General features: G+C 32.3%; 2 protein-coding genes across 2 annotated transcripts in view; one reads left to right on the top strand and one right to left on the bottom strand.

Annotated features, from left to right (window-relative positions):
• The window catches only part of LOC100167307 (calpain-C), a 29,388-nt gene extending 18,967 nt beyond the window's left edge, over window positions 1-10,421 (top strand). The window contains exons 5-14 of the mRNA XM_003246077.4: window positions 3,764-3,947; window positions 7,009-7,086; window positions 7,171-7,340; window positions 7,616-7,788; window positions 7,894-8,102; window positions 8,176-8,294; window positions 8,391-8,436; window positions 8,523-8,649; window positions 8,731-8,789; window positions 9,397-10,421. Of these exons, the coding sequence (XP_003246125.1) occupies window positions 3,764-3,947; window positions 7,009-7,086; window positions 7,171-7,340; window positions 7,616-7,788; window positions 7,894-8,102; window positions 8,176-8,294; window positions 8,391-8,436; window positions 8,523-8,649; window positions 8,731-8,789; window positions 9,397-9,747 (1,516 nt within the window). The 3' untranslated portion in view covers window positions 9,748-10,421. The remainder of the gene's footprint in view (window positions 1-3,763; window positions 3,948-7,008; window positions 7,087-7,170; window positions 7,341-7,615; window positions 7,789-7,893; window positions 8,103-8,175; window positions 8,295-8,390; window positions 8,437-8,522; window positions 8,650-8,730; window positions 8,790-9,396) is intronic.
• A 3,333-nt stretch (window positions 10,422-13,754) lies between these two features.
• On the bottom strand, window positions 13,755-22,273 carry LOC100169366. The gene is made up of 2 exons (XM_001944342.5): window positions 21,699-22,273; window positions 13,755-15,495 (listed from the first exon to the last, which is right to left on the bottom strand). Exon 2 carries the CDS (start codon window positions 15,459-15,461, stop codon window positions 14,223-14,225), a length of 1,239 nt encoding a protein of 412 aa, XP_001944377.2. The 5' UTR covers window positions 15,462-15,495; window positions 21,699-22,273; the 3' UTR covers window positions 13,755-14,222.
• Window positions 22,274-26,426: the final 4,153 nt, after the last annotated feature.

Here is a 26,426-nt window from a genome sequence, read left to right as displayed (position 1 = left end):
CGTGCTGTTTATGTATAGCTTAGTTATACATAACAAATCTTTAGTAGCAGGTATAAACACTATTATTAAAACTGTTATATAAACAATATTTAAACCTAATCTAATGTTTGAAAACTCCTCTTAATTTAGCTTTTAGAATGGACGTGTTATACTGTTATGACGCCTATTGATCATAAAAATGTCAAGTGGTATACTTGGTGACCGGAACCGCTGATCTATATAATATTATGTTACATACAATAATAATGTGCGGCGCTTGAAAAATCTTCGATTGCTGTAGTAAAACGGTGACGGTCGTACATAATATTTTATTATACCTATATTAATATAATATCTGAAAGTGAACTGCAGTATCATACGCGTATAATATACAGGTAGACGCCAGACGGTAGTAACATTATCGTTGTTTATATTTTTTAGTATTTTTTTTTTCACATTTCACCGTGATCGACTTAGGGCCGTCGAAATCATGACGTGTTCCAAATGCGTCATCGCGTATTATATTATAACAACTGCGCGGTCTCCCTAAACGATATGATAAATAACGATTTCCGATCACATATAAGTCGAGCCCGAAGACATGATGTGATGATACTATCATCATGATAGTGACCCTGGGAGGGGTCGTTGTTCCCAAGATATATTTTGTTCATACCCAATATTTGGTTCCTGCAAGACTGCGTGTAAGATACAGTTCAGGCTCTGACGATGCAATCGCACAATCGCACTTAAAGTTATAACGTGATCGCTGCAACTGCCGAGTTCATCCGACACAATACCATAATATCATTATAACATATTTTTCGAAAACATAAATTAAAATATAATAATAACGAGCCCGAGGCACGTCTGTGTGATGTGTACGATATATACGAACAATTAACAAAAGGTATAGGTATAGGTACTTATTTATAACCCGGTACCTATAATTCTGCGGAGATTGCAACGAATTAAAACCTCCGGAAATCGAATGAACAACTAAATTACTCCGTGAAAAGTCGATTTCGCACAGTAGGTAATGTTAACATATCTAACATATAACGTGTATACCTACACGCTGTGTCGTGTGACGGTGTAACGAATTGTAATTATACATATTATACCTACGTAATAATAATGTAGACCAATGATCTACGATTTTGATATTTATTTAATTTTAAAACATGGTCCATAGTTGTTCGATTAACGAATAATAATACATGTAATCAAATAATCCAAATAACAAGTATTATATTCGATGTATGGAGGTTATCTTACGAACAAATTGATTGTCTTATTTTAGTAAAAAAAAAAAACCAAGTAGGCAAATAAATTATTTACAAGTTTTCTTATATTATAGATATATTCAAAATAATTATTATGAATTCAAATGAGGTCGATGAAAATATTTATCAGTATATGAAGTTTCGATAAAATACGATTTAACCTATATTAGGATACTTAACAAATACTTACTTACCTTATTAATAATAAGTAATAACATAATATACAGGCTTAAAGATTTTATTATTTCTTGTGTGTTGCATTTTATTCTCATTTCTCGTGTTCATCAACAACAGTAAACAAAATCTAAAGTATTGATCAATAAATAATGACGAACGATCTTGACGTACCTGTTGAATAGCTCGTTTAAAAAAGAACTCAACTAATTTTTATTTCCGTAAACGGCAAAGTAAAATGAATATATATTATTAACTGTCATAACTATAATTTTTTTGAATGTAATTTGTTTGCGGTGTAATTATAATCTATATTATATTTGTAATAATACAATGGTTTTATAAGCTTCAAGAATATAGATTCATATAGCTTGGCGGAAACAATTTTATTTGAATTTGTTTTTGGCCATTATTGCCCATATTATATCAGATATATTATATAGAGTGGCAATTTTTTTTTTCATCGTCTAATCACTGTGATCTCGCTTTGTTTGCAATAATTAAAATAATTATAACAACAATGATTATAATATTATGTCGATTATCCCCGTTTTGTTCGAAATTGAAGAGTAATTTTATTTATTGCATAAGATCTCGTCGTGGCTGTAAATAACAAAATTCTATAATATAACATCTATTACAACCATATGAAATCCATCGCATACCGATCGACACTGGAAAGTGATACAAACGTTCGCAATGCGCAGAGTGTTATATTATACGAATACGCATTTTAAACGATCGTGTCCTGTGTATCGTTAATCGATCACTTTCGAATCGTATTCAAAATGGAAAACGAACGACAACGAAACGCGTTTTGCCAATGAACTTGAATCCTGCTGCTCCGTAGTTGACCATCAATAACACTATACAGCGCGAGTGCATTATCGTCCTGTTATTTTTAGTATTACAACCGGCAACCGCTTTCGGCGTTATTTGATATTGACCCGTTTTGGGATATTATTGTGAAAGTATTCAAACCACAGCACGGGCTGAGTTGAAATTAAGCGTATGTTCGAAATGTAATCGTCGCGGTTTAACCATTAAATACGATACAACACGATAATAATATACGTATAGGACTATTATAGGGGGCACCTAACTATATTTTTATTTCGCGTTTGTGCATTTTGAAAATAACGCACAACAATGTAATAATATTATATAAATTACTTAAAATTAGTTTTGTATAGTTTTATTAATATTATCTCCGGTGTATAATGTAATAATGCAAAAATCCAACATATTTTTTTTAGAATATTTTCATATTTTACAACTTTATCTTAGATTTAAAAGTAAGTGATAGACGATAGTACGCTCTACACTTTACATTACCAAATAACTGAATTAGTTAAATCTACAAAACGTCATAAACATTTTATTGCTGATAAATATATATTATCACATTATATTATTTAATCCATTAAATCACTTCAATGAAACCTCTTATTATATTATCATATTATTGTAAAACTATAATTACTAGGGTTTTATTTCGAAAGTGTGTTTTTTCGATTCTGAGTGATGCGACGAGAGAGTGTTTGGTATTTTAATGTGATATTTCTGTTAACATGGTTTTGATTTTAGAAAATATTTTTTTGGTACGATCGAAGGAACATATTAAACAATATAATAATATCAATACATCTCCAAGTTTAGTTTATTGGTTAACAATAAATTCTTGTTTTAATCTCTATACTAAAATACAAGTACCTACGGCCAAAAAAACAATAACAAATAAAATAGTATGTGTATTGGGTAAACTGGACAATGTGTTTAGAATTGTTTTTAAAACGCAATATTAACTATTGCTTAAGTCTAAAGACGTGTATGTTATAGTATCCAGCAAAACTATTGTAACTAATTCACTTTTAGATTTTATGTGGAGCTAGAGGAAATGTATACCTACTTAATTTTATAACAATGAGACTTGTAAAAATTATGTCACGAACCAAATTTCACTAGTTTAAAATTACGAGCGTCTACGTAAATGTAGTTAATTTATTCTCGTGCTAATAACGTGTACAAAATAATAATAATAATAATAATACAATGAATAAATAAATTCTAATAAGTATATATTAAATATGTTCTATTTATTGTCAAAGAATTCATTATAGGTAGGTAATCATTTGTTTCACGATATTTAAATTGAATTTCATAACAAAAATATACACAACCATATCTTGCTACAATAAAATATGAGGTATTTTGACTCGTAAGTTGTAATGTCTGGCCCGGTCTGGGTATATTTAGGTGTTGAATAAAATATACACATAGTTGGTTATATAAGTTATATAAGTCATATTGAAATTTTTACTCAGATTACATGGTTCGTATGAAGCTCTCAAGTATGGTACTCTTCTGGACGGACTCGCTGATCTGACAGGCGGAATCACGGAAAGCATTAATATCCGACAAGACCAAACCACCTGCGGTAGAATGATTGGGAAAATGTTGGACATGACATCTATTGTCACATGCACAGTACAACCGGTCTCACCTCAGGTAATAATTGTCCAGTCGTTAAAACAATTATATACAAAATAAACGTTTCTGAAAAATATAATTTACACACCACAATAATAATATATTATTGGTACATACTACATACTTATATATACCTATTACCCGGTATACGGGTAATATCTATAATATATCTGCATCGACATCATAGAACCTAAAATATAGATCATATTATTACGATTTATAATATCATCAAAGTTCTATTATATTGCAGACTGGTATTATATATAATTACATCTCGTAGATAAAAACACAAAATGCTCGACATGTTTAAGATGATAACAGTGCATACATTATGTATCGTGTTATAAATCATTTTTATGTCAAGGTCTCTCTGAACAATATTCTTTTATATAATTACACATCGGTGCGTATATATACTATTAAATATAGAGTAGACGCTTTCGGATATAGTTAGATATAATTCGTGTTCGAGCGTGTGTTGAATGTCTTCTGCAGCCACGTTTCGAACGCGCAGTGTTATTTTCACCACTTATTAATTTTAATTATTTACGTATAAGTTTATTATTAAGAATAAATAATAAAAAAACGTACACAATGATAAAACTACAAAGTATGGAAAAAAAACTAATTTACGTTAGAGTGAAAGCCTTTCACAATTTTCAAATCGCAAACGAGGTACTTTTCGTTAATGGTAACAAATATAATTTAATAAATGCGTGCGTACAATAGACAATTATTTCTCAAGTCCCGAGAGGGAACGCGTAGGTAACTTAGTGCCCTGAAACTAAATTATATTAATATACATAATATTATTTGATAATAGGAAGAACCACGACGGCGTGCTACTTATACCTATATTATAGTAGCATATAATTTATATTTTTACACATTTTCACATATTCACTCTGATTTTAACCTTTAACGATATATCACTATATGTTCTGAACAAAGGTAGCATATTATTTTTCTTATCATCGTTTTCGTTTAACACTTAAAAATGATTACACCAATATGATAATATTCTAAATATCGGATTCCCTATTTGTGCCAATTTAAAACAATACGAAGTTGATTCTCGCTGAAGCCCGAGCATTCGCGATTCGCAGCGATGCGTCGGCATTCCTCCGCGATAATGATCTTCTTAGTCGAATTAACATTTAGTATCATAGATTCTAGTAGTTTCTCTTTCCGACCCGTGTTCGTTTAATTACCACTAAGCTAGTTTCGTTTGTTTAATTACAAGTTTCTTCGGATGTTATGATTGTTATTATTATTGTTAATATATTTTTATACTCGTGAAATGCACGAAAAAACAATTCGAATTTCACTAGAAAATGAAATCAAACCGTTTATGTTGATAAAACAATATAATTGCGTAAGAAAAAATGATTCTTGTAATCTTGTTGAAAAAAATTTATAAAATAAACATTAGGTACCGCATCACGATGTGGGATTCTCGTTAGGTTTCTAAAATGATTTCAGAAACTTGGCGAGTATTCAAGTCTGTTAAAATAAAATACGACAATAAATTAGGTACTTATATATTATCGACGAAGCATATTTAGTTGCAAAATAGTTTTAAAATTCAATTATACATTATTATACCTAATATCACGATAAAATAACATACATAGGTAGATAAATATTATTTGCCGTGTGTGTGAATAGTAGCGAGATATAGATAATTACCAATATATTATATCGTACATTTGAACCTGCATGTAAGATTTGAAGATATCTGCAGTAATTTACATATTTTCAAAAGAAAAATTTACAAAAATTTCGAAAACATATTGTATATTTTCACGATAAGTACCTTACATTATAATATAGTTTTCAGACAAGTCAAAATTATACAATACTGTTTGTAAAATGCCAAAGTAGGTACTAATCTATTTTATTCATAGCACGTCATGTTTCCATATACCTACTCACTCCTATTAAGTATTAGTAATTAGTAACTCACAGACTTACATTGTAGCCTGTCGTACTTGGATAACTGCAAGATATACTCCCTGAAGTTGGCGAACCTCTTTAGCGAGTTCAAAGCCTCTTCAGACTGTCGTAGTCATATGTTATATAATATAATGGCCTTCGGACATTCCCTTAAAAGGAACCTAGTAATACTGATTTTCAGGATATCTTAGTTCCAATCACGTCTAAGACAATAAAAGAAAACGTGTCAACAAATCACTTTTCATAAGAAGGTTGTTGCAAATATTTATCATCGGCAATTTTTTTTTTTTGTACTTTTTAATTCATATAGGTTCAACAAGTAAATATTATTGTTAATTATTTTCTCGGAGTGTTTTTCCATAACGGTATTATATTGTTAGTTTGTTGTGAAAAATATAACATCATGATAGTTTCACGTTTACGATTATTTTGTTCGATAAAATATCTAACTACTCGAACGAACACAATATTCTACGCGCCAGTGTTTATAATTATATACGTCAATGTTACGACGATAACACGTCTTGGAGGCACTACATTATTATTATTATTATTCACAAAAGCCAGTTTTCCTATTGAGTTCGCATCGTGAACTTACATCGATAGCATAACGAATTGTGTTCACCCAGATCAATAAGGTATATTCAAAGCTATATTATTAATAGATAAATACATTGAACACAACAACCTACATTGCAAATTTGCGTGCAGACTCGGCCGATATTTACTCTTTTATTAGTTGCCGAATATTTGCACCGTTAAATGATTTTTTAGCTATACAAATCATTTATATTTGCTTTGCATTAATATTACACAGGTAAGTATATAAACTATTGAAATTTCAGTATAATATGTACTTGACAAATTGAATTTTTCAAAGCCAACCGTTATTATTATCTTTATGGTTTTATGGTAGGTAGGTAGGTAGGTAGGTAGGAGGCACTTACATTATTTTTCTATTAGTTTATGATGTAATTATACAAACATATTTGACCCCAATTTTTATATTCCCGTGGCCTGTTTTATATCTTTGTAAATCATCGTGTTAATTGCGTATACATTTATATGTGTATATAACTACCTATAGAGGTAATATTCTAACAAATTAAAATATATTTTTCAGGCAAATAAAAGCGTACCAGAAAAACTAACAAACGGCATTCAGATCGGAATCAATTACAGGCTGTGCACCGTGGAAAGGGTATGTCGATTGATGTACCAACCTATTCATTTTTCACCGGAAATATTGTTATTTTTATTGTTCCCTTTGTGATTAAACCGGTAGTTGGAAACGTACAAAAACGAGCCAATACAATTGTTCAAATTGCGACAGCCCGGCGGTACCGGCTCCGAGTATAACGGTCCGTGGTCCAGGGATTCAGACGATTGGGACAATGTTCCGCACAAAGAAAAAGAACGCATAAACGCCATTCATCTGATGGAAGGAGAATTTTGGTATTGCACATCACTGTTATGAACATGTTATTATAATACAGCGAAACTTCCATAATAAACTTTCTTTTAATAAAGTTTTCTGTAGCTTAACGAAATATTGTTGAGAACCAAACCAATTAGAACCAAATTCATTCAATTCTATATTTAACAAAATTCTCTTTAATACGAATTTTCTTTGTTGACCATGAGGACTTCATAGTATGCGGAAGTGGCACCGTATTACGATACACTCGTAAAACCGGGCCGCCGATGATTAACCATTTTATGTATTTCAGGATGAATTACAACGAATTCGTGAAGACGTTTACGCACGTTGAAATGGTACACTTGGACAGTGACACCAGTCGAGACGAACCGTCTCTGCATCACAAGAGGACGTGGCAAATGCGTCTTCATCAGGGTACTTGGCAAAGAGGTGTGACGGCCGGAGGATGTCGAAATAATCCAGGTAATGGCGGTATATTTTATTTCGTGTATAATATAAACTCACTGTGCCTACGTCTTAGGCACATCTGTACGAGTACAGGATTTGATTAAATTTGTTGTTTTTTAGAAACTTTTCACATTAACCCGCAACTCCATTTAATCTTGAGCGAAATGGAAGAAGTTGTAATTTCATTGAATCAACACAGCATTATGGAACCTAAAGTGATCGGTTTCACGTCGTACTCGTTACCAAAAGCGTGTATGGACTCGACGGGCAAAGATTTCTTCAAAAAAAACAAATCACTAGTTAACTCGCAATACACGAACAGCAGACAAGTATGAGAATAATATAATAGGTTTAATTCATTCACGGGTAGTTAATTAGGTATTGTTTATAATATTTTTCTAGGTAAGTCATCGATGCTTTTTGGACCAGGGTGGTTATTTGATAATACCTACCACGTTTGAACCTGGTCAAGAATCGGGATTCACGTTGAGAGTGTATTCGAGCAAACCATTAAAACTCAAGTAAGCTTCGTTAAAGCACTGCAAATACCTTAATAATAAATTCTCATTATTAATATAATAATAATATTATAATATCATCGGGTTTTATTTTTTCAGATTACTTGACACTGTTCCCTCGCTATTGAAATCAGCAATAATGAAGGTACGTACATTATAATATTACTAATCGTGCCTACTATTATGTCAAGTCAGTGTGCTCAATAAAACCAATTGAATTAAAATATTTAGGCACCAGTAAATTTGGATGGTAAGACGTTTGTCCAATACGAATCAGTGTTCCTACAGTTAGCCGACGAGCACAGGACAGTGAATGCATTCGAACTCCAAGAACTCCTAGACGCCTGTCTGCCAAACGGTGAATTAAAATAATAAATTGCTCTTGTTTATTTTGAATGATCAATAATACGATATTTTTTTGTGATTTACATTATGCCAGATTATATAAAGAGTTGTGCTAGCATGGAAGTCTGCCGGCAAGTAGTCATCACGCTGGATGTGAGTTTTCACTTTTAAATATTATTTCGTGTTCGTGAAATGTGTGTTGATCATTTCCTTAAATAAATACTGGGGTTTGCGACCAGCTCTGGGAATATAATATGTGCTTATAATTTATATACTGTGTTAATGCGATGTTTATAAGACAAATAAAAATATTAGTGAATGTATGTGCGTAATATGGCAGGGAAATTTAATTTTAAAACTAATAAAGGGTTCTCATATTATAATTAAAACAAATATGTTTTCTCCTCGGCTGCTGTTTCTGCGAGTAATTACTAATTAGTATTTAGCACACACATTATTATATTTTGTAATAATTATTTGTGTACAGTTGTTTATATCGTTACTCGTCTTGATGCATTGTAATAATATTATGTATTCGTCACATCGTGAAATAATTTGAAAATGGCACAGGGACAATCGTGTATAGTGTATGTACATCCGAAGGGCATAGAAAAAATTTCGAATCATATCTTGAATTGTTGCGCAGTGTTGATCTAAACGGTATGAGGGTCATCATATCTGGGGGAGGGAGGGGTTTATGCGTGCCTCCAAACAAGAAATCGCCGTCTTGAATGCGTTTTAATTTAAATTTTATTCGCAGAGCACGGGCAGCGGACGACTGAAGTTCAACGACTTCAAGGACCTGATGTGCAGCCTCAAGTATTGGCAGACGGTGTTCAAGAATCACTCGAAAGACAAGACTGGCATTCTGAAAGCCGAACGGCTAAAGGACGCGCTGCTCGAGGTGGGCTTCCAGGTGAACACCGAAGTGTTGTCGATCCTCATACTCAGGTACATGCGGAAGGACGGCACCTTGAGGTTCGGCGATTTCGTTTCCGCCATCCTGCACCTGAGCATCGCGTTCAATCTGTTCGAGTCCAAGGATCCACTCCTCAACGGCAACATCAAGCTAAATCTTGCCGAATGGCTCAAATCCGCGTTCGTGTGCTGACGCGCGCGGCGGTCCTTTGCTCAATTCATTGTTTGTTTGTTTGTTTAATTTTTTTTTTTGTTTGTTTTTTTGTCCGACAAAAGCCCTATTGTGATTATATAATATTTTGTATACCTTCCTCGACTGTAAACTTTTATTTTATTTCGTTGCGAATATTATAACAATCACTAATTTATCGTTTATATAATACTCTCTTCGAAGTCAAAACGGACAACAATCCTATAGTATAATAATATTATTATAATAAAAATAGGTTGCGATTGCCGTTTTAGCTTTAAGTTATATATATAATATGTTATGTGTCAGAGAACCAGTGTATAATATTATAGTAACGTATTATTTTAAATACGACGTTACTACACCTATTGTATAAATAGTTTATAGATATTGTTTTTTAAAATTATTATAAAATTTAACTAAATCGTTGTTAACGTCATAATTTTTAAGTATTATTTTATTATAGACCATTGTTTTGGAAAAAAAAATCTCATACTATATACTTAACATAATTTATTATTATTTAGTTTAATCCTATACATTGTAAATATATCAACCTAATCAATTAGGAAATTGTTAAGTTTTTAGATGATTTATCGAAATAAACGTGAACGAGTATTTTGTTTTTGTGTCACTTGAAACAAAATTAGAAAAATATTCCGTTAAGTAGGTAACTGTACGTAGTATAACTTTTTTTAATTATATTTTAACTGCCTATATTGTGATTATTAAAAGTCAAAACAAAGTTTTTGAAAATGGTATAATATATTAAATTAAGTTTAAAATTATATAATATTCATTAGTATTATACTCTTATAAAATACCATAATATATGTATCAATATAGGATTTACAATTCAAATAGCTGCACGATATTATCGGGAAATGTACCTACATTATTTCGGAACTCTAGTACCCAATTATCGGTGGTCACGTGAAAAATGAAAAGCTCGTGTCGTAGACGTATTGGTCGGTTCGTAATGGGAAATCGGAAAATTAATTGAAAAATCAAAAATAATATATTATTATTACTGGTGACGAAAACTAGTGATCATCGTGAACTGTTGTTCGCGCGCCCGTTGAAGAGTCGAAAACGGTGGCCGATAGATGGCGCTGCCGTTATTCTCCTCACTCGTTGACAGGCTACCTTGAGCTTTCCAGACTTACAGACGGCTGCAGTAAATGTACGATGTAAATTTATGTCATTTTGATGTTGAGTGGGAAGGAGTGTTAGTGTGAATTTCCAAACTGAGATTGGAAATTCAAGTTAATGGTATACTGACGTATAAACATTTTGAAAATATTAATTTTTTTTCGAACGAGGGGCTGACGATATTATAATTATGTTGCTTACTATTTGTGTAGATGTGTAATTTATGTGTTTTTGTTTTTTTGCGGTGAAAGGAATGTCGACCGAACTTCATAAAGGGGCTATGAAAGCTCACGGGAACAGTAAGTAAATTTCTAAAATATTAAAATTACTAGGCAAGGGAATAATCTGAGCGCACAAAACTATTGTGATTTTAATCCATAAGTACGAATTTCAGCTTTAAAGCGTGTAATGACTATAAATAAATAAAAAAATAGCTTCTGGTGGATAACGCATTTAACTTAATGCCGTCAAATTACGACTGACTTCTTGACAAACAGTGACCGCACCGTTTATCTACATTGTGAGTAAATCCCTAATCCGAGTGAATAGGGTGGGACGTTAGGCCACCCATATTATATAAATAGTTTTTATTCAAATCGAATTAATTGTTGAAGTACGTTTGAAGTTAGAACGCTTTATTGAGTAAAGGACATTTTACCGCGGTATTTTAACTCTTCATTATATTTATCAATTCATTTTACGGATTCAAAATTGAAATACTTAGGTACCTGCAATATTATAAATAATAATTTGTTTAAAAAATAATATTCATGTGATTTAAAATTATAATTATATACCATAATAATAGGTTGCATTTTTTTTTTTTTTTGTATTGCGATTTACTTTTCATATTATATTTGTATTGTATCTATTATTCTATATTATAATATATATTATGTCTATTAAGATTCGCCTTACGAGCTATGTGTATAGGCAATTTATTTAAACTATTTTGTTTTTATTGTTATAATATTATACCCAGAGAATGTGGATAACATAATAGATACCTGAGATATACATCCTAATATTTTACAAAAATCAAGTTACGAGAGCTGAAATTAAATTTAAATTTCTTAAGTGTTTTCACCGAAACTAGAACAATGTTTGAATAGAAATTTATTGTCATTCGGACTTCGCGTGAGAAACGCATATAAAGACAACAATTATGAATTAGGTCAAATCCTTCCAAAACAAAATTCACTAAAAGTAAAATATGTACGAAAAACCCCATCAACAGGTATAATGTTGCCATCTCCTAAGTTCGAACATTTTGTTATTATCAACATTTTAAATAAATAGTATAGCGCAGTTTGAGGCGCCAAAATAGATTCTTCTTTTTAAAAATGTATGTATAATAAACGTTGTTTTAAAAACTGTTTTCAATCCCTTTCATAGTTAGAACAAATATTTTTGAAAATTTTTTTTTGCGAAATTATTACTGGACAGTGCCTTAAGCTATCTAACTTAGTTTTGAAGTTTGCTCGGAAATCCTACCACCAGGAAATTCACTTTAAAAGTAAAATCTGTACTAATGAAGCCACCAACAGGTTTGTTGCAAACACCTAATTATGAAAAAAAAAAACTAAAAAGTAACATTTTCTCAATATTTTTCCTATCAACATTTTAAATAAATAGTATAGCGCAGTGTGAGGCGCCAAAATAAGATCCTTCCTTTTAAAAATCTATGTATTATAAACTATGTAGCTTAGTTTTGAAGTTCGCTCGGAAATTCATCCACCACAAAATTCAGTAAAAGTAAAATTTGTATAAGAAAAGCCATCAACAGGTATGTCACCAACACCTATGTTAAAAAAAAGTAACATTTTCCAAATTTTTTTCCTATTAACGTGTTTAAAAAAACGCCATTTAAATAAATAGTAAGCGCAGGTTCATGAATCAAAATCGGCTCCTTCCATTTAAAAATCTAAGTCTTCACTTAAGATGCTGTCGGCGCATAATTTGTTTTATCTCATTGGCCCACGCGTGACGGCAAATTTAAGATTTGATTTCAATTAATTTTAATATATATATCAATTCAATGAAAACAAAAATTGATCTGCTAAACAAAATTTTGCAATGTTCCGGAATCTGGGTGGCCAGAGAGAGAGAGAAAACAAAAGGTATTATGCGCCATCATCATCTCTTTCCACATATCATCACAGTGCTTAACCATTGTGACTATAATCTGACTATAACCATCGTGTTTACCATCATAGAACACAAACACATTGTTATTAATATTTACATTAGCAATGACAAACGTGCATTGTAGCCAGCACAATTTTACTATTTTTTCTATACTTTCTGGCCAACATAAGATTTTAATGTGACCGTTTATACTTATTGATAATTTATTAACGTTATACTACAATATTTGCAATAATAATTAGCATAATTATTTTTGGGGAATTACTTTGTTTATTTAAATGTTTATGATATTATTAATGATTTTTCAATAAACATAAAATACTGATATACTGTAAACAGAACAAAATACATTACAAAAATAATTCATGATATAATATTATAATACATTATGTGCATAAAGTGCATCTACCATTCATATACCGTCATACAGTGCATTTTTTATGGTTATAATATGAACTCAAGAATGTTGTTTATAATAATATATTTTAAAAACGATATGTACTTAGGCACGTTAATACCACGGCGGTCTTCGACAGCTCGAGTAGATAGTAATCGTCATTAAGCCTGGCCGGAAAAAAACTAACCAAATTCTTCAAAAAACGGACTGCACTACTACGGTGACATTATACTTTATACAATTGTCAATGACGTAAGTACAATAACAAGTGTCGTAAATGCAACGTATGGACAAAATAAAAACGTGTACAATATCATAAAATCGTATTGCCATTTAATATCTAACAATAATTATATACAGGCGTACAGCACACTGACACACATTAACAAGATTTTCGAGAAGAAAAATACGAATTACGATACGCATCGATGAGGAATATAGTTACGAACCGCCTCGTATCGAGTCTGAGTCCGATACGGGTCGGTACGTATCGCTTGTACACATCACATGTAACTTCTTGAACGCTCAAAATTGATCCGATACGTATGCACTCCAATTTCTTCCTCGAAAACCTTGATATATCTAGACATTATATATAAATATTATAATAATTAAAAGACTAAAGTTTAATAATATAAAATGTGGGTGCACGCAATAATTACAATAATAATAATAAAAATATAATAATAATAAAACTCGTGTTTTTCGAATATTGAGATAGGCAGGTTGACGGGGAACGGGTAAAATTTATTTACATATATATATACAAATTTGGGCGGCCCTAGAGCTGTTTGTCGTGTGGCTGACGGCTGCTGGACGTGCGGCGGCGACGGTGGCGGCGGTGGCGGTGCCGGCCGCTCAGGCACGGCTTGAACAGTTCGGCGATGAGCGCCTCGACCAGGCGGACGGTGGCCCTGAGCACCTGGTCCACGCTGGTCGGCGACTGTTGGTGGTACATGCGGATGGGCGCCCGCCACGGGCTCATGGTGAAGTGGACGAACCGGGCGGCCCTGGACGACGCTGTGGCCACCGCGAGCTGGTGCGGTGGCGATTCGGCGGCCGCGTCGTCCACGCAACCGTGGTTCTTCATGCGCACCGTCGCGCCCACGTCGTCAAGCTCGGCGAGCAACGACCGCTGGGCGGCCGTCTTCTGCGCGGCCGTCGCCCGGCTGTCGGAAAGCGTCCGCACCGCCGCCCTGATGCACTTGTCCATGACGGCCATCTGGACCACGACGTTGGTAGGGTGGTAGTCGCCGGCCATGACCGTATCGTAGATGCCTTCGAGCGCGGCGCATATGCGCTTGGCATAACCGGTGCAGTACAGGTTGGCGAAGTTGGCCGCTTCGTTGATCTCGACCACGAAGTTTTCCACCGAGAACACGGGCCGTGTGCTGCACCGGAGCGCGGCCACGGCCAGCCCAACGGCCCGGCACATGCTCTGCCGGCAGCACGCGTCCACCCGGGTGGTCAACAGCGATTGGGCCGCCGACCTGAGCGTACCGTACACACGTTCCGCGTCCACGCGGGCCGATCGCCTTTGCTGTTGCTGGCCGTCGTTGGCGGGTGGACGGAGGGACGTGGACAGTCCGATGAGCTGTTCGTACACGGCCTGGCTGACGGCGTGCTCCGGTGTCTGGTACAGCACCAGGTGCGCGATGGCCTCCAGGTGTTCGCTGAGCACCGCGTCCCACGTTTCGACCACGCAGCCTCGCACGTACTCCGATTCCAGACACCCGTCCAGGACGGCCACCAGTCGCTCGGCGTCCAACAGGTCTGGCAGGCGCCGGGCGTCCAGAAGATCAAACGACGTGGCCGCGGCCGCGGCGGTACTCCTGCCGCATGTCATCCGCCGTCGGGCCACGCCGTCACCGCCGCAGCCACTGTCGTCGGCTTCCGCAGTCGAACAGCTCGAACACGATCCGCTGTCGTCGTCGTCTTTGTCTTTTTCTTCGTCATCGTCGTCGTCGTCGTCATCATCGTCGCTACAACTACAGCTACTTCCACCATTGCGGTTGGCCATCGAACCGGTTCGCTCGTCCGTCCGTTCCAGTAGTCTGACCGAGAAAACAAAAACACACGCCAAAATTAATTTAAAGGGTAAAAGACAAAAACGGTTATCACTAATCTATATCGGCACATCCCAAAAGGCTTCCGTCGAAAAAAGTATTACGAAACAGGTAAGTTTCCAAATGGCTGACGAATACCTGCATACCGATTTGAGGTTGGTATACCAATGTACTGTTTACCGTTGTTTAATTTTTTAATGTAAATAGAAAAAAAAAATATGTACATGAATTATGAATATACCTAAATTGAAGGAAAAAAAACAGCAGCTTAATGGAAAAGTTATTGATTAATTTTCATCTAATAAAATAACAGGAATGGATTACCTATAAAAAAAAATTGTGCTTTAAAATTTTATCCAATTTATAGTTTTTTTTGAATTTTTAATTTTTAGATATAGATACATTTTTTATATTTTTAACGCTAAAATGCAACATTATTTTAATAACATTTAATTCACAATATACGATTTTTTAAATAATAATTATTTAAAAAAATTATTTTTATAATTTTCTTAGAATATAACTTTTAAGAAAATACACCAACATATTTTTAACCAACCTCTTTTGAGAAACTCATAAGTCAGAATTACATATGAAGTGAGAAGGAATTTGTGTTGTATAAACCTGGAGCCATTTGGGAATTGGCCTTTTTGTAAGACGGGAGCCGAATGGGCTACGTGCGCCTACGTCCATCTATATATGTATGTATTATATAATGTGTTCTTATTTTTTCAGTGGTGGGGGGAGGGGGGGTGGTCAGAAGTGTCCCCATCAGCCGTATTATTTTTCTTATCATTTTAACAGTACGTACATATTAAGCTAATTTTATAATAATTTTATAAACCAGACCTTTAATTAATAACAATAAAAACAAAATTGTTGAGAGGGAGACATTCTAGCGAAAGGTATTGTATATACCTTGTCTAATGAGGGTATTTAGAATATATGAAAAATATTAAACAAGTAATTTTTTATCAATAGGGGATGGCGCCGAGTCATAGCCCCAATTAGGACACATGAATAATTATGTTTTAAAATAACATTTTAAAAAGGTATACCTATTATTAATTTAACTATAAAATAAACGAGAAAATTCCTAAAAGCTATGCTTATACAACGTAAATTATTATACCGAATATTTCCTTTGAGAGTAAAGTACATAATATTTTAATATTAATTTATATGTGAAGTATTTACACGTTTTTTCAACTGGTGGTTTATTTTTATTATGAGAAAAAAACGTAAATTGTGAGTAAATATTTTATCAGATCATGAAAAAAAATATTATTATTAACATTATTTTCTTTATAAAGAAAATATAAATATCGAAAAAATGGCCATGGCAGATGTATCCCCCCTCATACCCCTTGTGTTTGACAGCCACTGGAAAGATTTACGTCTAGACGTCTAATGACTATCACGGACTAACTGAATGTTTATCCATCTCGTTTCTCGATTTCTGTAACCGACTTACACTGCAGGATAAACAATTATTTTACCTACCTACATGTAAGACTGATTACTGACATAAATAATGTAATACGCGCTATGATTTAAGATAATTAACGAGCTTTGATTAAATAAATATACATCAATTATTGTATTCATTTATTTATTTTATTATATTCAGTAGACTCTACACTCTACAGTGTATAGATTGTATGTACGATTAATAATATTGCTTATAATGGATAAGTACGATTAGAGAAAATAAAAGCAAATGTCATTGAATAACTCGCAAGTGCTGATACAGATATGCACAGTTAATATATATTTTAATTTATATTAAATCAATAGATTATGTATATTTTTCTGTCACTTATTACGAACATATATTAGTATGGTAATAATTATTAATTAATAATAACCAAAAAATAACAATTATTAAGAATTTAATATTTCGCAATGTATACTTGTGTAAATTGAACACGATACGATGTGCCATTATTATGTGAACTGCGAGATATGAATATTGAGTTCCTGCATACCTAATTATTAATTAGTAAACATCGGACAATTTTGATAAAAATTTTAAAATAATGTTATCAGTGCACTTGAAACTCGTACTATAGGTACATATAATAAATCTCTCTCGTTTTACAATTTAAATATATTATATCGAAGCATTTAAGTTTATTAGTGCACACATATAATATGTAGGTTCTATAAGACACAAATTGTATATATATAGTTAATTTAATAGTAACTCAAATCAGTTAAACCTATCAATTCAACCGGATTTTAAATTTAAAAACATAACTTTATTTTTATAGAAGTGATATAATTTTTAATATAATTATGTTTAATCTAGCACTGTCAATATATATCTACTTATTTAATGTTGATTAAATTACGAGACCTTAATTTCTCGTACTATTTTAATAGTAAGTACTTATAGGGACCGTAAATCGTTGAGTTCTTTTTATCTTAATAGATTTTTAAATGCATCAAAAAAACTTAAAGCAAAAGATAAGTAAAACAAGTAATGAACGACAAAGTATTGAATATATCATATTATATGTACCATATAATAATTTTACGAGTCTCTCAAAGTCATTTTCGAAACAATAAAATAAAACCACTTGACCTATTCTATCGTGAACCTGTCATATTTTGTTTTTTTTTCAAAGTAAAATTATTTTGATTTAAAATTTAAATCCCAATTACTAATTATAAATTATAATCATTATTCATTATTATTCATATGATTTAGTTGAAATTACTATGGTTGATTAATCAAAAGTAATATTAAAGTTTAATGTTTATTAGTTACGGTATTTTGTAAGTATAATATTTATCTGTCTTTGTGCTTAAGCAAATGAATCAGGACAAAAGTCCAATGTTGGTGAGTCTGTGACCTTCAGATCATACAATAGTGTACGTTTGTTAATAAAAGTTTTTATTCAAACTATCCAATCATTATATTATTAATTAATAACAACTATAATAAGTATACGAGTATATAACTAAGTATGCATAATATGACGACGACTGATCGTTAGTGCAAATATAACTTCACTGATTATTGCCAATATTAAGTCATGTTTTTAAAATTAATTCGAAAAGGGATCGAAAAAAAAAATTTATTTATTATGTCGGAACAATCAGAAAATATATGTAAGCCTAAAGTGTAGACTATAATAATACAGTCACAATACTATTATAATAATAAACATTTATAATAATAATAATTAATTATAATAATAAACACTTATAAGAAAGCTCTCGAAAGTAGTATATTATATAGGTAGATAGGCCTACGCGTAAATGTATATCCATTATCCACTCATATAATACTATGTACCTATTATGTATAGTAATATATTCCGAAAACGAGTAGTCAAATTGCCGTGAACCAGAAAACGGGCATCGCGGATAATTCAAAACCGCACGTGTCTGTTGTCAATAATATTATTGTCATTATTTATTATTATTTGCCGGTCTGTACAGCTAGTGTTTCTACAGCCGACCACCGCGGGGCTGCAGATGCTTCAGCCCCGATATAGTTCCCCCAGCCTCAGGCACAATACTCTCATAACAATATAATATTTGAATTTAATTTAAATATTATTATAATACGTTATTACACGCACGTGTACGCACCACGCGACAACTATACACACTTGTTGTTAGGTCCGTCATAGGACTACAACTGGTGCAGGCTGGAAACGGAGACGCGTATTGGACTTCCGTACTACAATATAAGATACGTGACAAACTGGTTTTTTATTTTTATTATTATCTTTTCGTTTTTTTTTTTTTTTTGGTTTGTGTTTTTTATTTTTTTAGTGACACGCGGGTTCGTAACAAAAAGGTTACACAAACTCGTTCGTCTTATCGTGTAGGACGATCATCGGCCCAACCCCAGACCCTATTTTTCCGGGGTTAAGAAAGACATTCAAACATGTTCACGATAATCATAATAATAATCATTATTATCATAGTATTACAAGAACGAAACGGAGTGTTTCGGGGATAAATCAACAATGTTATTTCGATTTGGAACACGAGGGACACGACCAGCAGTTAAATGTGTCATGAGCATACCGTCTCAACGGGATTAGTATTCGTTTTAAATTCTCATTATTCGGTGGTAAAAGTTTAAGACGCGTCAAGTTTATACCGATTTATTTATGTTATCTCTCGCTTCGTATATTAAGATATTAAATATACTCTGTCGCAATATTATAATATGAATTATTTACCATTTTTCGCTCTAATCAATTATTACGATTTAGGCACCTGTCCGAAAAATGTTGGATGCCCATACAAACAGTATCTAGGGAAATATTACCGTTTTCCTTTTATTCTCATTTTTGATTTTAAGTAAGACTATTAGTCTTCAAATTTGACTTAAATATCGTATCATTGGTATTCTTTTGGCTTTTTCGTACCCATTATTTCAAGGTTAGGTATAGTAATAATAATTAATATTGTTTAATACGTAGTTATATAGTTAGATACGTAACTTGACATACATTTATATTATAATTTATATACCTAGGGAATCAGCTAACAAATCATTAAATTTATACATATTAAGTGTACAAAATAGTTTAAACCGATCAATTAAATTTCGTATAATACATAGAATTTGATATTTATCATCTTATTCCTAATAATTTATCAAAAAAAAAGATCCTTGTTTATTAGTTTGTAGAAGATAAACATGGATATAGGTGTAACGTGTAACACTGTAACCATGTGTAACATACATTCCAGAGTTGTTATCATTCATATTCTAAGTTGTTTACTTCAATAATAATCGATCGATTTCGACAGTGATTAAAATAATTAATAATTAATAGGTATGTGTTTTGAATATAACCTTATGAATTACACTAAATATTGTACTAATTAATAGTAAACTAAAATAAATATCTCACATAAATGTAATTTAAAACGTATGAGGTTAAAATTGAAATATCATATGCGACTTGTTTCATATTAGATTCGACTTTGGTTTTTTTTTTTATCTAATGCGCATCGAAATATAAATGAACGTTAATAATTTAGTATAATATATTTTCATTAGTTTTATATTATGGTAATAATAATGAGAACAACAATATTATTAAAAAGACATAGATTGTTACTTTTTCTATGATTATAATATTTATACACATTTGTATCTACCTATATTAAATCCTAAAACTTCTAATATTGTCGTAATTCAATACTCCAATTAATATGATTTGTTTGAAAACCTATTTACCAATGTACAATGTTATTCTAGTACATATCATATTGTTATCAGCTGCTGCCTGCTACTAATATGCGATTATGAAAATGTTTAGAGTCATCAGGGACTGGAACCTTTTGAATTTATCGGTATCGGTTCCGGTACCGGTTCTCCAAAAAATAACGATTCCGGTTCGGTTCTGGTTCTTTGATGAAAAAAAATAAAGGTACCGGTTCCAAATAATTTAGGTTCCGGTTCCAGATAATTTCGGTACCAAAAAGTATAATAATTTCAAATAGTCATCCAGAATGTGGGTATAATTGAGGTTAGGTTAGGTTAACTGAGGTATGAGAAATATTAGAAAACTCATAATATATCATAGATACATTTTACATAGGTTATACACAAAACCGTAATACCTTTAAATATGATAAATAAAATTATTTTATTTTTGAACCTAAAAGTACCTTTTTAATTTAAAAATTCCGGTTCGGTTCCGGTACTTTATTATATTAAAATAAAGGTTTCGGTTCCGGTTCCGGTTCCAGAGCCGGTTCTTTTAGGTTCGGTTCCAGTCCCTGAGAGTCATATACGTAGATTAAGGTAACTTAACTCGTTTAATACTTCCCGCGACCACTATAGATGTATTTTACCTGCGACGAAACAGACTAAATTTATCCGCTGCACGATGAACAAAAAAATCTTTTGCGATTTGCACATATAATAATATTAAGTTGGTCTTTGGGAGCATGTGTAGCCGGAAAGTGCCGTGTGACATAATGGTCCACGCATATTTATTGTATTATATAATGCATGCGATGACCACTCAAACGTAGAACGCCGGACATTATATTGTTTTAATGGTCTCGGGGCGATATTAACAAAACAATATTATATTGACGTAGAGCGATTTCCGGTCGAACGCGTAGTAAATTGGACGGAGGATTAAATCGTTATCGTTTACACATTGCAGAACATATTATTATTGTTAAATTGTGTGAGTACGTACCTGTAGCTGCAGTTTTGCGAGGCCGATTTACACGTGTTGTAGTAGCATTATAAAGACACACGTCGGAAAATGAAAAGAAATCCAAAAAGCGCGCGACACAGCTCAATTCATATTTTATAACAATAGATAATAATAATATGTGCACAGGGCGTATAACTGACGTGGGTGTAATGTTATTATAATGATATAATATTTTATTTCGCGGGAGACTCGTGTCTCGTTTATTAGCGTCTGCGGCGGTGTATTATTACAATACTATTATTTTATATTTTATGGTGTTATTATTGATTCGTACCTATCTGTTATTACAATTATCATTATTAATATTATTATTTCTACCGAACAGAAGTAGGTGTGGGCACACGACCGTACAGAACAATATTAATTCGTCCGTCGACTACGCGACACGCAGTCGCAGTGGTCTTGTCTCGGATTTACAATGCGTTCGGATAGGACCCGCGTGATAGCTGGTATAATAGGTACAATATGAGACGTAAACACGCGTACCCATACCATAATATTAATATGGGTACCGATCATGATGATAAATAATAATTTTGTTTATCGGCGGAAAACACTGCGGTGAATATTACTGATACCGATGATACCTAGCCACCATTGAACAGGACTCAAAATTGGTGGTGGGGATCCAAGCTCGGGGTTAAGGTCCACCGGCCTGCGTTTGGAGATGGGCGTGTGGGTACGACGACGTGTGCGCGTGGTCCGTTCGTGTGTGCGTGCGCAGAGTGAAAACTGATAAGGTTTACGATTAGAGGGGAATGAAATATAATATAATGTGTTATAAAGGTGAAAACATTGTGCTGACATAATAATATTATAACCGAATACCGATGCGGTTATCAGGACGCATAATATACGGACTATTATAGGTACACCGCCGTCAGTCGCGTCTCGTCTCTAATTAACGCGGCACGGGCACTGGTACACGATATAATAATATTATAGAGGGACCTATCATATTATTATTATTACGTATAATAGCCCCAATATCACGTACCCGTTGTACGTTACGGCGGATAATAATAATATCACAAGTCCGTAACACATATTTAATACTAATACATATATGGGTATAGGACCTACGTATTCTGTGCGGTCCGGAGACCATATCTAGCATACAATGCTACGATGATAATACCGCTGCACGGTATAATATTATAACACTATACCCATCGAATCGAAAGTTCGAGCCTCTCGGATGTTATTATTATAAAGATGATGTGACCCAACGCCGCGCGTAGGTCTCGTCACGGTTGGTTTTTTTCGTTACTTTTTTTAATTCGGGGTAACATTTTTATTATAGTCCCAGTGCTCGACTTAGCAACATTAAAGTAGGGGGACTCTGTTCACTTTTTAAAAAAATAGCGTCCTCATCACTTGTTGAACGTTATTGAGCCGCGGGGGACTTAGGGCTATGCCTCCACACGGCCACACTCCCTAACACCTCTCTTTAAATCATATTATATAAAAAATATTTATAAATAATCAATTTAAAAAATAAAAATATACAAGTTTATATATTACATATATGTATATTATAATTTACAGGTCCACGGTTATGAAATAATCCATAAGACAAAATATTACAATGGTATCTCACACATTTCTAAAAAAAAAGCAAAATCATGAAGTGTCCCGTGTGTTCCACTTAACACTTCCTAATGCGTCTCCCTGCCCTGCCCCCACCCACAAGCCGAGCACCATACCCGCTTTATTTTAGCTTTAAAATTCGAAATGTGTTTATTAGTAGTATGTATACTTTATATAATGTAAAGGGTTATACCTATAATTATACCTTATTGAAGATCACTCTGTATATAATCACATATTATACGCAAATTAATAATTATTCATCGCATTATTTTATCGTAATCGAATTTATATTTAAAATGCTATTCAGTGTTTACAGTTTAAATAGGTAGGTACCAATACCAAAATTGATAACTGAACAATTAGTTGAATGATGATAACAATATTTTTATCCAAGTATATAAAAAAAATTGTGTATCAAATAAAATAAGATTTGAGTTAACAAGGTCGAAATAACAATGCAATTATATGAACTATGAAGTTAATATTTTAGAGATCATCATTAATTTATTTTTCTTAATGTTAATCATGTTTTTAATAAAACATGTTTGATAATAAAAAAATTGTCCATGTCAGAACAAATATTTACCTGTAATTTGTATACCTGCAATAAATCATAAAGAAATATAATTATATCACAGTATTGTAATAAGTTAAACGATGATCTTTTATTTAGATAATATTATATTAACCTGGCCGAGCGTAGAAAATGAGTAGGTTTTAATAGGTTTTTTCAATCTCTAAAATTCAATGTATACGATATCGGATATGGGTACCTATCAATATTAATCTATTAATTATTATTTAACTAATCAAAGCTTAGAAATCTGAAATTGTGTTATACATAAGTCATAAACAGCTATGGGTAAAAATAGAATATTGTTACCCAACTAATGACAAGAAACGAACGTATTATTCGCTAATCGCTGATTAAAGAATAGGTCAAATGCTGGTCCATATTAAATATAAAAATTAAAAACCATTGATTTAAATCTTTAAAACATCAAATAATTATACATTTTTAATAACACAGTTAGTAAAATTAAATAAATTGTTGATATTAATTTAAGTTTTAAAAACTTATAAAAAATAATATACATATATATCGAATAATATACATAATATCATTGATTATAAATAGTATTTATAATCAATGGTAATATAATATGTATATAATAGGTATGATGTATCTGATGGAAATTGGTAATTGAGTAAACTACTATAATTGTTCAATTTGTTTTCATTTTTGAACATTTTTAGCTACAAATATCTATGTACTATGTGTAGTACTCTTGTACTCTCTGTATGTACTCTTGTAGGAAGTATGGTCACAGATCATATAAAATAGTATATAATATATTATAATCTGTGGTATGATTATAAAAAATATTAACAAACATCTCGTGATACATACGTTAATTTCGAAATATTTGGTACCTACCGTGGTTAGCTGTGATTTAAGTTATGAAGTTGTTAATAATTACATTTAATTATGTATTTTATAAACATAATACAAGACAATTTGGGATGTACCTTTATTGCTCACTCTGGGAAACTGGTTCCCAGTTCACGTATGAAGAGATTTTATTAAAATTATGAATTGCTAGAAAATATAAAAAACAAGGCTTATAAATTATAATATTTAAAAAATAGAATAAATCATGTTTACAATATGTTACATTTTCTTTGTACGATTTTCAATGAAGAGTCAAAAAGTAGTTTTTAAGGCTAAAATGATAGTTAATGATTTTAAGTCGCACCTGGCATACTATACTTATATTAATAGCCGCTAGCAAAAATAGACTTCAAGAGTATGATGCGTGGTTAATAAAAAAATGTGCGTGGGCATAGTTTAATCAAAAATAGAGCAACTATTATAATATACCTACCTAATGTTATAAGAATAATATTGATACACATTGTTTGGCTTTATTTAAAGTTTAAACAATACCATTTTAGATATCTCGATATCGTTTTCATCTGGGTATGCCTATATAATGACAAACCATTTATAACGCACACAGGCACACTACATGCTTCACTCGGTATCAGGTTTTAACACTAAGTTTTCATGTGGATATCGAAGTTATATTTAAAAATAATATGAAAAGTCATGACGTGCATTATGCCTTTATTTTAAAATATTTATCTGGGAAATTCATTTTTTTGATATAATATCTTTGTGATCAAAAGCGTTTACAACGTCTATGCGAGTACCTATATGTCATCGTTTTTAATATAACAATCTGCCTATTGCAACGACGAAAAAACTATAGATACAAATTTGGATTTTGAAGACAAAATAACATTATAATAGATATAGGTAACTATATGTTCGTAGTAAGTATAGCCGTATGGGCAGTGTTAGTGTAGCACCTATATAAAAACAATAATTATGATGTGAGAATTTTATACCGATCGTAAAAAAACATTTATGTAAACATTTTAGGGCTATGGTATTTGTAAATACCATTAGAATATTACATATTATATATATACCCATAGATAGTTAGCAAAAAATAACTACCTATCTCATGACGGCATCAATAAATCATCGTGTTAACGATTTCTCTGGAGCAGTATTGCGTTTAGCGTCGTTTCCAAAGAGCAGTTTAAATCGAATTTTTAACGGGAAATATGTATATATAATAATAATTATTACTCGATAAATGTTGATTACACGGAGACGTGTATGGTAAAATAGTTCAAAGCCAATTTAGTGTTAGTACCTGCCTATGTATTATAATATAGTACCTATAGGTATATATGGTGCGTGTGGTCTATATTTAATGATATATATATAATATAATATTTGTACACTTTTGGAACACACTGTTATAGTGTTATGTATATTATTATTATGTATTATACCGATGCGTATATATTATGCTACGTATATAGGTACCACCGAATGAATCTAGAAGATCAGATACGCCGATACGAATACTGTTATGTACCTAAGTAAGGTGGCTGTAAAACAGCTTTTCTGATGCTATTAAAATGTAAATCGATTACGACGATCGTGTGTCCGAAAATTATAATATCGATCACGGCCGATATGATTGGGTAGAAAAATTAAGATTGTTTCGATTTATATAATACTATATGAACGCATTT

This window comes from Acyrthosiphon pisum, chromosome A1, assembly GCF_005508785.2.
Source record: "Acyrthosiphon pisum isolate AL4f chromosome A1, pea_aphid_22Mar2018_4r6ur, whole genome shotgun sequence".
NCBI lineage: Eukaryota > Metazoa > Arthropoda > Insecta > Hemiptera > Aphididae > Acyrthosiphon > Acyrthosiphon pisum.
The sequence above is the reverse complement of the archived record's forward strand: the minus strand, read 5'-3'. Positions and strand labels throughout refer to the sequence as shown.